This window comes from Falco cherrug, chromosome 3 (assembly GCF_023634085.1).
Source record: "Falco cherrug isolate bFalChe1 chromosome 3, bFalChe1.pri, whole genome shotgun sequence".
Taxonomy (NCBI): Eukaryota; Metazoa; Chordata; class Aves; order Falconiformes; family Falconidae; genus Falco; species Falco cherrug.
This window is the reverse complement of record NC_073699.1, coordinates 108,384,313-108,401,856: the sequence shown is the minus strand read 5'-3', so window position 1 is coordinate 108,401,856 and position 17,544 is coordinate 108,384,313. Positions and strand designations below refer to the sequence as shown.

Genomic DNA, 17,544 nt, shown 5'->3' with positions numbered 1-17,544 from the left:
GTTGCTGCCTCAAGAGATTGAGAAGGATCAGAAGGCACAAGATGAAGAAGAGCAAGATACCGCATGATTTGTCTGGAAGTAATGCTGGCAGTGACAGCAGTATTAAGAGGTTAATATACAGAAATGACTGTCCTCCTTCTGGGTAAAAATGAAAGCATTTATCCAAGTTAAAGTAAAAGCTCTCGCATCAGCTCTTAACTGGTTTTCTAATCCAATAGATAACGTAGCGAAACCAATTTAACTCAATGAGGCTTCTACTGTTGGTACAACAAAACACTTAATACGATTGCTCTGATTTTAAATACTCAGTGTCATTAACCTAAGAAAGCACTTCACATCAGGAGGAAAACAGCACCCCTGCATATTTGTCTGTGAAGCAGAATAGGTAACAAAAAAACTTATTGACAGCATCTGAAAATATTTTAATTAAAAAAAAAATCTGAAGCAACTCCCTCATGCCCTCTTTATTACAGCAGCTTAAAACACTTGCAATGGTTGAAAGCTGTTTGATGTTATAATAACGCTGTGTGCAATATATGTTACAAACACAGATAGCTAATTCCTCTTAATGAAAACTGAACAAAAAATTGGCAATAAACATGTCTTATTTGGATGGATTTGCTGAAAATGAGAAAGACTGTACTTCTGCCTTTATAGCTTGTGTCTTAAATGAAATGAATTTGAGGATCTAAGCCCATCATTACATAATGCATTAGGGATCTGTTCTCTCCTTATACCAGCTTTATGTCGTGGCTATTCCTTTTACTAAGTCCTGCACAGTAAAACAAATTTGAGAAGACAGTTAAGTCCAGGCTGTCAGAAAATATAGCACCAACAGAACTAATCAGATGTTATTGGGACTTCACTGTTCCACAAAAACAAATCCAAAAAAAGAAATCCAAATATCCCTAATTTTTGAAACATCTGAAACCTCTTTAGATCACTCTAGATTTAAGACCAACCAATACTCAGGACTAATTCCACTGAATGAAAGATCCCTGCAGGCCAGTGTCCAATCTCCACCTTTTAGTATAGTCTGTCATGGAGCTGCTGATGTGCGTCTTTTACTGAGCTCGGTAATGCTCAGCAGTTACAAGCATTGCTCTTTGTATTCTCAAGTAGGGCAAAGACAGACAACATTAGAAACCAAAGAAAAGTGCTTTTATACTTGCAGGTCTCATCTACACACACACACACACACACACACAAAGTTGTACTGATTTAACCAAATTAGTTTCACAAGCTCCTTTTGTCAGGGCTGTCGTTTCAGCTCACGCAGAGAAGAGCACCCAAACTAATGGTAGAACTTCCTTTTTCAGGCAAAGCTTATGAAATTTCCGTGAGGGGATTTACCAAAAATATTTTAACTTTTCAGAACTGTTTAAATGCTTAATTGAAATAGTTTAAGACAGTAAGGAGATGGGTGCTCAGGAAAACAAAGAATATTTGAAATAGTTTCAAAGCCTGAAAAATACTTGTTACCTAAGTTGTTCAACAATAATTAGCCCTGCAAACTAGTGCAGGTTTCACCTGAGAAGAAGAGGATTTCTGATAGTGTCCTACAGATGTATTAAGGGATAAGGGATGTAAAAAAAAAATATTTATGAAATAGACTGTACATTCTTTATTTCGTGCTTGCTTTTAAACAGTTTTTATATTCCTATAGTAACCATAAAACATTAAGCAACAGAGAACAATTATCTTCTGGTTAAGGTAAGATTTCTCATACAGTTTGTGCTCCTTGGGAACGTTCATAAACAAAATATTGCCTTCTGTACCTCTTTTGCTCTGGAGTTATATTCCTTAATTTGTTGGCTTAGTTTACTTTATTGCAAATAGATGGGAGGGGGTAGTTTTTTTGTTTCCTGTTTGGTTGTGGTTTGTTTTTTTTTTAACTACTTGATGTAGGAAGAAGTAAAGGTAAGGGAAACCTGAGAGTCACAAGCTCAAATGTTTGTGTTCACAGGATCCATTAACAACTTCAGCAGAAAGCCTGGCATTTAAAAAGCCAGTGGGATCAGGCTCCTACCATGCAATTAATAATACACAATACAATTATTTATTACAAAATGTCCCAACTAGTATTACAGCTCCTAGCTTACTGGGATTTTAAAGATATATCTGAGAGATACTTACCCCAACAAGTTTAAAAACTCAACTGGAAAAGAAGTAGCAAAAATAATTTGTATAAGCTTTCTGTGTAATTAAGGAAGAGACAGTCTAGCAAGTTGGTCAGAGGGAGTTGAATCCGGAGTAGCTTTGGAAATTTATGTATAAATTCCTGTGAAAGGAATCCAACCTTTGGAAACTTATTCCTTGCTTTAACTCCTGCAATACTTCTATTTCACCTGATACTCAGTTGTCTTTCCCTTTGTTTCACTTGAAAAGTATTTCATCCTTTGGAAAAAGGAAATTTTCTTTCTCTTTGGCATAACATATTAGGCAAAACCAATACAATCTCATCACACAGGTATGAAAAACAGTGAGACTAAAAGTCGCAGTTTACAAACCTCTGTACCTTCCAATGAGTATTACATAAAAGGCAAGAAACTCAACCCTGTGATTTTGGCCCAAACACCTTTAACATAGTCACTGGGTAACAAGTTACTAACAAATACACGTTTGCATCAGCTGCTTACAAAGTAATCTGAACAAGAGCACTGGGAGTTACCTTTGCCAGCACAAATATCACAAAACTCTCAATTTTCATGCATTGGGTTACCGCATGGGCTAGGGAGGACATTTTTCTTTACACAGTAATAAATAATTGGCCAGCTTTAAAAGGTAGGTATGTGGAACAGGTATAAATGGAAGTAGCAAAATAATATATAGGCCATTGAGCTATTCCAGTATTACTACAGTCTTAAGATTAAATACAGATTGATGAAATACAGAGTAATCTGTAAAACATCTGGTATAGGACTCCATCCAGACTGTTCTTCCTTTATTGCTACATTTCTTTCAGATTTAGAGAAACACAAAAGATCTATTTCTATACATCTTAAACTTACTGTGTTGTTGTATCTATATTTAGAATTATCCTACCCTTATCTTTCCAGGCTGTGTGTGCAACTTTCACACATACAAGCTCGTACATGCATAGATATAAAAGACAGGAGGATTCTATTTGTTATTTATAAATCATAGTGCATATAGTATTTTAAAATTGAACCTGTACTTTATAAAGAAGAAACATTTAATATGTCAGCTATGATTATTTTCAGATTGCCTAAAATGGTGGTTCTGTGCAGGCTTATTGAAGAACCCAGCAGGCACTTCTTGGATTTGGAATATTTTGAACTAAGAATGCCTGTCTTTCCATCAAACTGAATGCTGGCTGGACCAATAATGAGAAGTTAGGGCAGCACCATTAAGCCTGATTCAGAGAAAGCAATAGAAAGAGGATTCTTGAGGATCCAAGGTGAAAACTTGATCCTCAGGGTTAAGTCTTTTTTGTTTAAAATTTTCATCATTTTCTTCCACCCTCTGAAATGACAATTGCATGTCTTCCATGGTAGAAGCAGTCATTTTCTTTCTTGCATAGTTTCTTTCACTGCTATCTTTTATAAGAGGGATTGTTGCTTTCTAAAGGATTAGGACCATGTTATGCAGCAAGAAGAAAGAAGCCTCTGTGATTTATAGCGTACTATGTGCTGGTGAACATATAACAAAAGGGAAGTGGGGAAAATTTGTGTTTCTACAGAGACAGATTGTTTAAATATACTGAAAAAATGAATACAGCAGCATACAGGTTTGGTTTTATTTGCTTTTAAACATACATATCTTGGGCTACCCATAGAATTCTTTATCCTTCTGGCTAACATGTTGTCAATAAAAGTGAGTTAGCTTCTGGGTGCTTCTGTCTTATATAAGGAAGACAAGTAAGGGAGGTGTTGACTTAAAATAGTCTTGAAACATTATTCATTTTGTCTATTTTAACATGGGCTAGAAAAACACTAATATTCAATCCAGCAAGAAAATCTGCAAAGAATTACCATGGTGATTTCTGATGTTATGTAGGATATATGCTTTAGTCCAGTTTATCTTAAAATACGTTAATGCTCTGCCTTATAATTTTTATCCAAGCTTAATGGCATTTGGCCCAGATTCATTCCCATTGGACTTAATAACTTCACTGCCATTGATTGAAATAGAAACAATAGTTTGTCTCTTGCTTGGCAAAAAGAGTAAAAAGTCTGAAAAGCAGCCTGCATGTCTGCACATTGCTGGTTTGTTCTGCTTAAGATGACATTCTGTGGGAACACATTTTCGTTCTAGAACGACACAGAACTGGTTACTCACATTTCACATATATTGGAAGATAGTATCCGTCTCTCTCAATTTATCTGTTTTTTTGTTCATAGTCTGAAATCATCATTCTAATCCCTATTAAATCTTTAAAACCTTGAAAAGTTTTTAAAGGACCTTGGAAAGGTCCTAATGTAGCTGAAAATCTGAAGTCACTAATTCAAGTAGTAACAGGATACCCATCGTCTTCTACTGAGGCAAAACTAGAATTGACTGCCCCTGGTTTTGCAACAATTGTCTTTAAAAACTAGTTGTCCTAATGATGTTTTAATTGAAGCATTTAGGAGGGAGAAAATGAGAAGGATTTTTTTTTTTGGTCAACTTTGTCGAAAACATACAAGTACTTTGTGGATAGAGCAGTTAAAAAAAATAAAAAGTAATTTCAGCACAGAAAGGGTAGAAAAATCCGCAAGTCCTGCCACCCAGTCATAAGTTTAAGAACTTACAACTCTGTAACTTTCTGTCTAAATTTGCAAAATATCTCTGTACATAATCTATTCTGTGAGGAGTTCATATAGTGAGTGCAATGATTCTTCAGCAACCTTCAGTAGTAGGAACAATCCCAATAGTTTTAGTCATTTAAGCAATGAAGGTCCTAGCTGAGCTACTTGCTAATTAATTACACAACTTGATGTGTTCATTGAACTACCAAAATTTAAACACAGAGCTTTTCCTCCCTGTTTCTTACACCCGTGGAAAGGGGAGATGTAAACATCAATATAGCAACTATAGCTCCCAAACTACAAGGACAGAGTCTTCATCTCTGCTGAATTCCTCACCTGTGAAATAAAATGAACCATAACCAATATGTATCCTCCGATCTTTGTTTCTAAAGAGGTGTATTTCTTTCAAAGAAAAGCCTTTTGTAAGCCAGAGATAGTGCTCTGGAGATGAGATGGATCAACTGGTAGTGACAGTGAGCTAAGACCCTCCTAGCTATGACTGATAACACATGTTATGCTTTCAGTCCAGTAGCACCTTTGCCTCCCACTCACATCTTAACAGCAGACCTGGAGTGTTTCTCTTGGTGATCTGCAATTCTCATACTGCTGGAAAGGGTGTTAAGCAATAGCACCTTAAACATTAAACTCAGCAGTCCTCACTGGGTTAAATAACAGAGCTTTTTCCCTTTAGGATCTGGGATACATGGTGATAACCGTTATCAGGCAGACTTTCTAAACTGATGTATAATTAGGTCATAAAGATGAAGACAAAGCACTTCAACATGAAAATCTCGAAACAATGAGCAATCTATGAGCATGCCTGTTTTAGTCAAACACTGATTGTCTAATGATACATTGGCAAAACTAACTTTAAACTTAAGACATTCTAGCAGATTTTTATGTGTATAAATAAATTTCCTTGAAAAAATCTTATTCCCATAATGGTTCCTTCATGTGTGTGAGTATCCCTTTCAGTCAAGATCTTTTGCTTTTTCAAACCTTGGCATTCAGAGTATCAGTCAAAAACAAATTTGTGATCTGAGCTATAGAAAAAATAAACGTTGCTAGTCAATAAATCTTTTCTGTGACGATTCTCTATTTACAGTTTATGTGATGTCTTGTTTCAGACCATTCTTCATCTGATTTTATAACCCCTTCTCCATTAAATGAACATTTCAATATGGTAAATATCCCAATGCTGGCGTTGCCTAAGTGCTTCGTACATATTTCAATAGTTGCCCCACTTGTGACTTAACTTATTTTAACCAAAGGTATCGTTCAGAAGAATAAGCCACCATATCGTTTTACTAACCCAACTGCATGAACATCATATGCTGAAATACATAACATGGTGTACTGCATTCTACTAATCAAAAATATTTTTTTAACAGCAATAAATTAGCTAAGCTTTCTTCTACGCAACCAAATGTGTTTGCAACGCAAACAACTTGATGTGTTCATTGAACTACCAAAATTAAAACACAGAGCTTTTCCTCCCTGTTTCTTACACCAGTGGAAAGGGGAGATGTAAACATCAATATAGCAACTATAGCTCCCAAACTACAAGGACAGAGTCTTCATCTCTGCTGAATTCCTCACCTGTGAAACAAAATGAACCATAACCAATATGCATCCTCTGATCTTTGTTTTAAAAGCATAGCACCATCTTTAAATCTCTCTCCATCATTTGTAGCCTGGATTCACAGACTTACTTTTTCTGGATCTATACTCATCTTTACAATACCAACTTGTACAAGTGGAAGCACATAGTATGAATGGGTAAGCATTAGGTTACTCCTTTTTTTTTTCTTTCTTTGCACAGCAGCTGTTGCTGGCAGAATAACAATAGGTTAATATAAAGCACAAGCACTTGAACAGATCTGTACATCAAAATGTAAAAAAAGAACTGCTGAGATTATTTGTAAAGAGAGGTTGGAGCTATTTGGAAAAGTTACAATGCTCTTCCATCAGACAAATGCATCTATCAGTAGATCAGAAAGAGGCAAATGCACAGAGGAAACAATAGGCACAAGGGTTAAAATATAATAAAATTCAATACACACAATCAGTTTCAGATGCAGTAGGTACCTTCCAAAACCATGCATTACTTACAGATTTTAAGCAGGATGAGTAAAGATGACAAGGTAAAATTTGTTTCTGTCTCTTGGTTATGCTGAAGTCCAGCTTGAAGAGAAAATGGTTCCTGTGACCTAAAACCAAACAGGAAAAAATTGTATATTGTTAGGTTTTTCTCCTGGTTTTGTAGATATTTGTGCCAAAACACTAGTTACAGGTACTAAACCTGTGATACCAAATTATTTTTACACTATTCACCAAGCTAGATAACTTTTAAATCCAGAAATATTCTCATCTCTTCCTAACTGTAGTGTATAAAATTGTATTTGACAATTAGTTGTTTCTTTTGAGCGGTGCATGTAGAGAAAATGCTCTGAGAGATTTTGGCATACGATTCCTTTCACTGAAAAGGTCAAAAGACACTACTTTCTTCACATGAAGCCTGGAATAAATTATTTGGTTTCATTCTGTGGATTCAGCGAGGTATTTAAGTGCTTCATGTTTTTAAGCATGCAGGACAAATTATTCTGTGAATAATGGCTCATGACAGCAAGGAATGTATACCCCTACAGCCCAGTTTTCCTATGCAACCACAGCCTGTTTCTTTCAAGACACCAACTGAAAAAGGAGGTAAGGAAGATTACTACATTCTTGTTACAGGCGCTAAAGCAGTTGTACTTCATAGTCTAAGAGTTTCCAGACCCATTAAGTAACAAATGTTTTCTAGAATTTTAAAAAGGAAAATACAGCTACAAAAACCTTGCACTGGAGTGATATTAACAGACATTAATACAAATATCTGACACCTGAAGCAGTACGTTAGATTGATGCTATCATTGACCCCAAATCATTTTTTTCCCTTTAATTTGTAAAGAACAGTCCTCAACAGCCTGTAGCATTAAAATAAAGAACTAGCACTTATTAGCACTGTATATACAACTGTTTCCCAGACAGTTGCCTAGGAATATTGTGCCATCTGCTGGAACTGCACAGATACACATGCTTAAATAGAGGCTTCCAGGTCACTGTCAAAGACAAAAATGAAATGATGAGGGAGACATTAAGTTTGGAAACCAACACTCTGGATGTTCATAACTTTTAGTCAAAAAGACAATTAATAATGAGGTAACTTCAGACTATATAAGCTGCAGCAGTTGAAATACCAACATCAGATGCCTTAGCAAATCCTTGCTCTCTGATGCCAGCGTAAATCCGTGGCACAACGGGGCCCTAAGGTTGAATGTAGTATTACATGTGTGGAGAAGGATGATCACAATGGCCATACCTGTATAAAACAGGAGCAGCTCCACTGTAGATGAGGTGATGGGATCATAACACAAGCTAACATAGAGCCTGAGATCCTGACACATTTCACTAAGAACGCTCTGGAAATTAAGTATGTCCTCCTGAAGGTAACTTACACTGGACCTCAGCAGCTCCTGGGGAGTACTGGCTGCTATTCACCCTGGTTGCTAATAAGCCACACTGACTTTCAGGAAAATAAAATAGAAGGCAAATCTTCATGAGTATTTCTCTTGCAGGAGGGAACTCCTTTCTCATAGAACTGAAATACTGATACTGGTAAGGAAATCAATTATCCCACCTCTTAAAAAAAAAAAACAACCCTTTTAGACCATATGACAGATTTATGATTTGCCAAAGCTCATCATATAAACAAAGGGAAGCAAGAATTGGAAACTCCCATTTTGTTGGGCTGGATATCGTAACACTGATTTTCGAAACAGAACTGAAATACTTGAAAAAAACTGGTTTTAAGCTTTCTCTTTTTTAAACAAACCAGTTCATAGACTGCTCTTCAGACTAAGAGTTATGATATCAAGAGGTAATAATAATAATTTTAAAAAGAACTAAAATTTTAGATGCAATAAATATCTTATTTAAACCTGGGATAAAATAAAATAAAATTAGAAGCCTGTCAGCTCTTCAAACCTAGCTGTAGTGGACAGCAATATTACAACTTTTCATCAGGCGAGGATGGTTTAGTAGAAGACAAAAAGTGCAATACTGTGCCATCTGGGGGAAAATAAAATTTAAAAAAAAAAAAGCAAAGCTCAGGAATACACTCGGGATTTGCAGCTCCAGGACAACAGAAGTTGATTATGCTTCAAATACAATATGCCAGAAACAATGATCATACAATATGTTGCGTTTTCAAACCAGTTACAACCTTGTTAGCTAATGCACAGAGCAAAGCTGACATCCTCTCCAAAAAATGCCATCTGCCCAGAAGTGGGAAGCATCTAGTAAGAAATTCAAGTGCTTAAACAGTCTTGTAATATAAAAAAATATAAACCAACTCAAAGTAAGACTTCTAAAATAACAGCGTTAGTAATAAGTGATCAACCACAAAATATCTCTGCAAGAAGTAAAAAATACTATTGTTGTGATTTTCTTCAAGCACTGAAAACGTACCTGACCTTTGGTCCTCAATAAGTTGCAGTAGGAAAAAATAACAACAATAAGACACAGAAAATCTCAAATCACAGTTCTGAAGAACTGTACTACCTTTTATCTTTCAATCCAACAACTCAAGGACCTGAAGTCGTCTAATTGACATGACAGAGATCAAAGTCTAACTTGCCCTGAAAGAATTATGTTTGTAGACAAGCTTACATAATGTTCTCCATTTTAAGCAGAGGAAATCTGGAACACATGAAGATTTAAGAGCCCATTTGGAAACTGTATTGACAGCTCCCACTAAGATAAAATCAACAGTGGATACACGAATAATCCAGATTAAAAACTGATAAATGAAACCATTTGGTGCACTTCCTTGGTATCAGAGAAAACATCTAGACTGATGAGCATACTGCTACATAAACCAGTATTAACTGTTATTTATTTGTATTTTGGAAGATTAATGAGACACCAAAAGGTGGCTCAGGGCTACACTGATGCAAACTCACCAACACATATGCACATGCAAACCCCCCCAGAGACAATGCGAAAGTGCTAAATGGTATCTAAAAAGACCTTGATGCAAGTGGTGTACACAGGTAATAGCAGGAGACTAAGGTGTTGTGGGTTTTTTCTTCTCCATTTTCAAAATACAGATTATGGCTGCTCAACTCCAGGTAATGAAAAAAAAAAATATCTAACATTTGTGACACCTTGGTTTGGTTTTTCAAATTTGGTGGGTTACTGTTGCCCAATGGCAGATATAAGTAGATCAACAAAAGTCCCAAAGCAAACCTTTTGCTTGGATAGCGCATTGGCTTGGGAAATGGTTTGAGGAGACAAGGGAAAGAACTACCTGGCCAGGACAAACAACATTACCACCGGGGGCCTCCCCGAGTTCAATGTCCTGCACCTTCACGTGAGGAAGGGGCAAAGCCCCCACCTGCTGTACCCAGTGGAGGGCTTTGCTTCAGCCACAGCTGGTCCACAGGCTGAAATCAAAAGATCAAAGTATTATCAGGGGAAAAAAACCCCAAACCACCAACCAAACCAACTTTACAGAGCTAAAGGCACAAACCATTTCACAGACTTGCTCTTTGTGAAACTGTGGTTAATTCAACAACACTAATACAATGTAATCAGTTGTTGTCCCCTCTCCCCTCTGCTCTGGCCGCTCAGAAATCTAATATTATTTTTGTTATCTTATTTCCTCTTTATTATCTTGCCCGCGGTTTTCCTGGTTTAACACTTCGGAATGCACCTCTCCAGGCCCAGCTTGATGTTTACACTCGTTAGAGAGATTTATGCTCCCGTGGCAGGAAACCGGCGTCCCCTGGGGCAACGCTGCTCCCCGCGGTGAGGTGGCCGGGCCCTGGGTGGAGCTGGCAGGGGGTTTATTGGGGGGGGGGGGGGGGCGCGTTTGTTTCGCCTGAGGTGTTCTGGAGACCCAGAGCGGGCTGGGCCTGCGGGACCCCACGGGAGGAACCCCCGCCGCCGCCAGATCACCCCGCGGGACCCCGGGCGGCGCCCGCGCTCCGCCCCTCGCCTCAGCACCGCCCTGGGCCAGCCCTGAGGCGGCCCCCCAGCCGCCCGCCCGCGGGGGTGCCCGCCGCTGCCGCCCGAGCCACCCCGCTCCTCCCGCCGGGAGGAAGCCACCTCAGGAAGCCACAGCCCCGCGGTGACAAGCCTCTACCTCTCCCGAGGGCTGCAAAAAACGGGCAGAGGCGCCAACTCGCTGCCCCCGCAGCGCTGTAGCGGTCGCAGCCGCCTCTTCCCTCAGGCCTAGGGCCTCCTTCCACCACAGCGCCACAGCGGCGCGGGCACGGCAGGGCTCCGGAGCGCCACGGCGGAGCATGACCGGCGGCGGACGGCCCGCATCTGCCCCCCGCGCCTGCTGCTGGCTTCTCCTATTGGATGCAGGTGTTCTATTACCGCTCCCCCACTCGTTTTTGATTGGTCGTGAACGCTCCTAACTCGCCAGGTAACGGTTCCCGGCCTATGATTGGTCGTAGGTGGGCGGGATCCTTTTGGGGATTGGCTCCAGGTGAGTCGTAGCTTGCTATTGGTTGACAGGTAGCGTAGGAGGTGTTCTATTGGCTGTGGGCGCTAACCTTCTTAGTCCGCCATGTTCGGCGCGGTGGTGCTGTTGCCGCGGGAGCGGGCGCGGGGCGGGGAGGCGGGAGGCGGCTGAGGGGGGGACCGGGTGCTTTTCCCGCCGCGCGCTGCCTGCTCCGCCGCGCGCTGCCGCCGGCCCGTCCCGGGGCCCTGCCGGTACCGGAGGGCTGCGGGGAGCCAAAGTCCGGTCCTGAAACTTCCTCGCGGGACTTTGAGCAACTTGAGGCCGCGAAGGTGTAGGCGGGCCCCGGCGACGCGGAGCCGCGGCCCCCCCCTCCCCCGAGGCGGAGAGCGCCCTCCGCTGTCACCGGCTTCGTGGAGCGGGCGGGCAGCGGGCCCCTGGGTTCCCGCTCCTTGAGGTGGGACCCAGCTCTGCCGGAGCAGGTAGGAGGCAGGGCTGGTCCCGGAGGCTGGGGGGAGCCTGGCGCGATCGTCCCGGGCGACAGTGTCGCCTTCCGGCCGCTGCCGCCCGCGCCGTATGTCCGGCAGGCCCCGCGCTGAGGGGGCGGCCCGGCCCGGGAGGGGCGGAGGGGGTGGCCGTCCGCCGGGGTCCCTCCCTGGTCCCCACGGCCCTGCCTTCCCGGGCCGGGGTTAGCGAGCTGCCTGTATGTGTATATATGTATACGTGTGTTTATATATGTAAGGGAAGGGGGTGGTGAGTTTGAATAAACAAGGTGTTTGTCAATCTCCAGTCATCAAAGTAACTTAAATTACCCCTGTGAGTTCCTCCTCTGCTTTTCTTGCGTTAGATTTGTAACCAACATTAATTGGTAATGGGCTTCCATGTATATAAAAACTGTTTTGACTTAAAATACGCTACTCTGTGGAAGAAAAGAGCCAGAAGCCGCACTGATGAATAAGTAAACATTTCTTTGGAGTATTTTTGCCCAAGAGGGAACTGTTGGATGTTTTATTAAAAAGCATCCTTAAATGCTTGGGATGTTTATGTAAAACTGAATTGTACAGGGTGTTTTTAACTGATGTCATTTAGTTTCTGTGCGGGTCAATGGGTTTGTGTATTTTCCTTTTGATTTCTTGCTGTTCTACTTAAAGCTACTTCTGTTCGTAAAATTTGACACAACTGATGCATTTAGTAGAGTGTGTGTACATTCAGCTATATTCTGGTTTTCTTTCTGTGCAGCTGGATTGAAAATCATCTGGAGGAGGAATGCGTATTTCACATGTGAAGGTGTTCAGAAATAAGACTTAACCTGTTTTGAATGAACTTATTTCTATATATTTAAAATCTCATTTAGACTGCTAAATACAGACCATGCCTAGCAGAATGGGCTCAAAAATTGATTTGAACAAAGACTTCATCAGAGTGAAAGCACACTATAGTGGGTAAGTCAGCGTATTCTCTCCTCTATATTGTGCCCTGTCTAATTTTGAAGTGTATCAGGCAGAGTTCATAGTCTGACCTAGTGATAGAGTAACCACGGTGTTGGTAGATTTGTTATTAATGTCAGATCAGGTATGTAAACTTCTGGGCTATTAAAATACCACCTGGACTCCTGCAGCATGCTCGTTGTGGAAAAGAGTTGGTAGTTTGTTCTTCTCTTGAAACAAGAGGAAATGCCCAAAACTGGCATGCAGTTACGCTGGGCTGATGGGTTATTGATTTCTCTTTTGTTACAAGCGTTTGTGGTCACGGACAGGTATAAATCCATCTCTTGCATCCAGATGCGGTTACTGCATTTCATTGTGTCTACTTTGTAATAAAGGTACGACAAATCTTACATAATGAACTCTACAGGTTACTCGGGAATTAGGAGGAACTATGGCTTACACGTTTGCACTTACAAATGTCTATTTGTGACTCTGTGCTCCTTGGGACAAAACATGTGAAGTTGAATACGAGTCCTTTTCTAGTGGGGATTTTTAGATACTATTTTAACTTGCAGCACTTTTTGTCTTGGAAAATTAGAGTAAGTGTTGAAGTAATAAGTGAGTGCCATTGGGTTTGTCCTTTTTTGTTTGTCTTACAGAAATTTTAGAAGGTATTATTGGAATTACTTCCATTAATACTTAATAAATATGAGAAATGAGGGGATTTTGCTTAGATAGCAAGTTATCAGTAAACTTAGATGAACCTATGCAGGCTGGTTGAAGACTCAGTTTTAATTGATTTAAAACAAATAAACACACAATCTTTGTTTTCCTGCTGTGAATAAATACTAAAAGTAAACTCTTGTATAGTTTGCCCTTTAATTTTTGATGGCCGATTCCCCTGCTCCCCTCCCCGTAATTTGACTAATGCATTTTGAAGGGCAATGAGATGTTAACATGGTTGCTTCAGTTATTTTCACAATGCTTGTTTTTGTAGCTCTGATTTAAGACAATAAAGAAGAAGTCAAGGTCCTTTATCACTTCAGTCATCAGCAGTCAGGAAGAATTTTTATTACTTCAGTGTGAAATTTGGGTTTTCAGACATGTTTAATCTCATGTTGCTTTGGTCTCTCCTGTCTTCCTCCAAGACCTAAGTTTAAGTCATTTGAGGAGTTAAATATTTAGCTTAATTAAATCCTTAGACTTGATTTGAAGTATTTAAACTAACCTTACTGGCTAGGTGTCCTGAGTCATCTTTTCTGATGTTTTACTGCTAAATAAGTTAATGTTGCTACTGCTGTGGCAGATCTTCTATTGTGTAGAAAAATGCCATGTTGCATTAAACGTGTATAAAAGTCACCTCACCAAATTTTATTGAAAACAAAATGCTTTCTTGCTAAGCTTATCCACCGAGTCAGCATGGAGTAGTTTGAGGTCCTGAGTTTAGAAATTTAGAGCAGTGGTACTAATTTGGTAAATGCCAGTTTTCTTATAAATTAGTGTGAAAATGTGTTTGATTTTACTTTAGCTGGCTTCAATTTCTAGCTGTGCTACTGACTTCTTTCCCTTATGCCTACTCATTTGGCTTTTTACTTCTTCGGTTTGCCACCTGTCAATTGAAAGTCTAGCAGAATCTGTTGATTTAGAGTTCGCTTATGTATAGGTTAAATTTTCATATGAAAATTTGCTTAGTTAAAACATAGGTAAGCTTTTAGTGGTCAGAAGTCATGTCAAAATATAACAAAATATTGACACAATCTCCAGTCATCAAAGTACAGAAATTTGCTAGTTGAAATAGAATTTAGAAGAAATCAATTTATGAAAGCAAATGGGACTGTATGCTGTGGTTCATTGTTAACTGTTGCTCAGTAATTTCTGAAATGTGTTCACAATAGTTAATGCAGATCAGCTGGGTTTTGTTATCACTAATCTGCACCATGGTTTTGTTTTGGTTATTTAATAGATGCATGTAAACTGCTTCTTGAACTCTGAGTGAAAGATATATTTGCTGTTACTAGTAATTATTTTCTGCTCCATAGTTTTATCCTGCACCTCTGAATCATGTCATAGATAGGCTTAAGTTGAAAGGAACAGACGAACTTCAAGTAATTGTGTGATGCACTTCTGAGGTGCATGGATGTGCACGCTTCTCTGAAACTGCTGTTGGCCAGCTGCCTTAGCTCTGTAAGGGAAGGCACTATAAACACAAATAGAACTTAGTGTAAACGGTTTGGGATAACTTGCTGGCAGATAGTGTTGATATAAAACAAGTGTGTCTGTAGAGCTTGTCTGCAGAAGTGGAGGAGGTGATACTTGTGTCACAATTAGAATTCATGTATAATTATTATGATGTTTTACAATAAACTACTACTGTAGTTTCTGTAATGCTATATTCAGTAATTTCCGTAAACTGTGAAGTCTAAAAGTCAGTTTACAAAACGAGTTCTAAGCTCAGTGAATTTTGGTTTTGTTGTACTGATCAAATTCTGTGAATAAGAGCTGACTTTTGGCATTGTAGACTGTATAACTGATTATCTCAGTGTCTCCATTAAAGTATTCATTTAAATCTCAGTATTAAAGTACTTGTCTTTTGAACAAATTTGACAAACTGCAGGAAGTCATTGATGCTGGACAACTTCAGAAGTAAGGACGAGCTCATTCAGGTAGCTGCTAAAAAATTAAAATAATAGTACAATATATCATTTTGAAATCCCAGTTAAAAATATAAGCAGGAGGAAGTTCTAAAGCACATGACTGTTGAGTCTGTCTGTGGAGTCCTAGTATCTCAGGTATTCATGCTTCTGGGTGTGACAGAGTTCTTCGCATAGCATAAATAACTTTGTTTTGTAATCTACTTATGCAGTTAACTTGTGTAATTCTTATTTCATTATGTCAGTTAATTAGTTTATCTGTTTTACACCTGGTTACTTGAAATCACTTCATTTAGAGCAGTGATGCTGTATAGTTTGATGTATGTTAACTTGGTTCTAAAGGGTGACTCACTTAATCTATCACTGTGAATGATTCTCTTGCTATAACCACTTACACATAACTTCATATTACTTTGTAGTGTCCCACTTCAGGTATCTGACAAAGAAAAGTGTCCTGTGGGGTTTATCAGTATTAAAAGAATGAAAGATTTTCATTTATCTGTGCCCTGATTGCCTAATGTGGCTGTACAGACATTAAGATGAAACACAGTAAATTTCAAAAGAACATGGACATCATTGAGATATAAGAATAACTTGAATAAATATTATTAATGTTTGTGTCTGCAGTAGGTGCTATTTAGCATAGTCCACCTGTGTTTTGTCCAATATCAAGTTTATTAACTTAGTAGAATGGCAGTGCCATCTGTTTATAATAATTTTAACAATTTAAGGTTGATACTAATCATTTTGTCAGCTTGGAGTTTGTAGCGTGCATAGTGGAGTATTGTCTTCCTGCATAATTTCAGTTTTTGAGTAGTATTTAGATACTTGTGAAAGTGTGATTGACCAGAGTTACCACAGATCTAGCTATTTCATTCCATGAGTAGCTTGTGGTGGCAGGGCATTAAGTAATGAGCTGCATTTGTTGGTGACCTTGTCTTGGTGAAAGGTGTTGTGCCAGACCTCAGACACTCCTTTGAGAGCTGGTTTGGTCTCTTCCTTTCATAAGTGCATAAAATAGACTTTTTCTGACAGGGAGATGTTCTTAACCTCACCTGACAGCTCTCAGTATCGTACAATAACGTGGATTTACCAGTTGGCAGTTAGCATGCCTGTTTCTTTTCCCATTGTTATTCTGAAGAATTACTAAGTTGCTGTTCTTCGAGAACTTAACAAATTGTAGATTAAAGGTACACTTGAAAAGACAGCAGTACTTTTAATCTGAATTTGAAACTTAGTTCAGTTCTTAATAACTTTAGTTAAGTTATTGTCTTAGAGCTTTTCTTGTAATTTTTCTTGGCAAAGGCAAAATACAAAGTTATTAGTGCATATAATTTAAAATGTCATAGAAGTCATATGTCTATGTCATAGGACTTAAGATTCCTAGTTCCGTGTAGTACCTTTTGGCTTCTGGTTGAAAGATGAGACTAGGAAAAATATGTAATATAACATGTTTTCTAAAATGACTTGACACATGGTATGAAAATAGGAAAATCTCAGTCATGTTGGGAAGCTTCTGGTAAACTTACTGTGTTAAACTAAGAGGGGAAAGAATTACATGTGCCAGTAGCCATTAAATATAAAACTTTTCCTAACTATCCCCTAGGTTTTGAAAGCGCTGAGATGACTTGAGTACATCTCCTCTTTCTTCCTGTACTTAATTAGTTCCTTTCCTTGTCATTTGAAGCCTATTTAGAAAACAGGAGAAAGTCCAGTTTGTATCCTCATATTTAGGTTTGCATAATCTGTTTGGTTTTTTTTTTTTAATCTTTGTCCTACTTTGACAGTACTGTGTGGGCTTGATATAATCAAGAGTTGTTCTCACAAATGCCTGAGCGTACTGTGTGGTTGATGTTAGTGGAGTTCAGTATTGGGTTCATGTTCTCAAAACACCATGAAGGTAGAGCAGAAGATGCAGAATTTGAGTAAGATTTTATCCGAGTTTTCTTGTAATGATATCTTTTGAGAATTTACCTAACCAAAGCTTTCTCTCTAACAATATAGTGGATGTGAGGAGAAACCTACATTTTAAAAGGATTTTACCATAATTGGTATTTTTCTTCTGTCCCGATGGGAGAAGTACCCGGATAAAATTTAATTCTTACTGAGTCTTGGGATCGTTTTACACCACTTCAAACCTTGATAGTTACAATAAGGGAGCTTGACTTACCCAAGTAAACATGCATTAAAAATAGATCACTAAC

The 17,544-nt window shown here is 39.1% G+C and overlaps 2 protein-coding genes across 3 annotated transcripts in view; one reads left to right on the top strand and one right to left on the bottom strand.

The window, feature by feature from the left end:
* Positions 1 to 11,053, bottom strand: part of CFAP74 (cilia and flagella associated protein 74) — a 92,332-nt gene extending 81,279 nt beyond the window's left edge. The window contains exons 1-3 of the mRNA XM_055704514.1: positions 10,939 to 11,053; positions 10,102 to 10,237; positions 6,864 to 6,961 (exon numbers count right to left, since the gene is read on the bottom strand). The gene's annotated coding sequence lies outside the window, so the exon portion shown is untranslated. The remainder of the gene's footprint in view (positions 1 to 6,863; positions 6,962 to 10,101; positions 10,238 to 10,938) is intronic.
* Positions 11,054 to 11,091: 38 nt separating this feature from the next.
* PRKCZ (protein kinase C zeta) overlaps positions 11,092 to 17,544 on the top strand; it is a 67,399-nt gene continuing 60,946 nt past the window's right edge. The window contains exons 1-2 of one of the 2 annotated variants that reach the window (XM_027803372.2): positions 11,092 to 11,226; positions 12,502 to 12,704. In XM_027803372.2, coding sequence (XP_027659173.1) covers positions 12,634 to 12,704 — 71 coding nt within the window. In that variant the 5' untranslated portion in view covers positions 11,092 to 11,226; positions 12,502 to 12,633. Of the gene's footprint in view, positions 11,227 to 11,380; positions 11,745 to 12,501; positions 12,705 to 17,544 lie in introns of those variants that run through there. The other variant, XM_055704516.1, reaches the window with a different exon arrangement.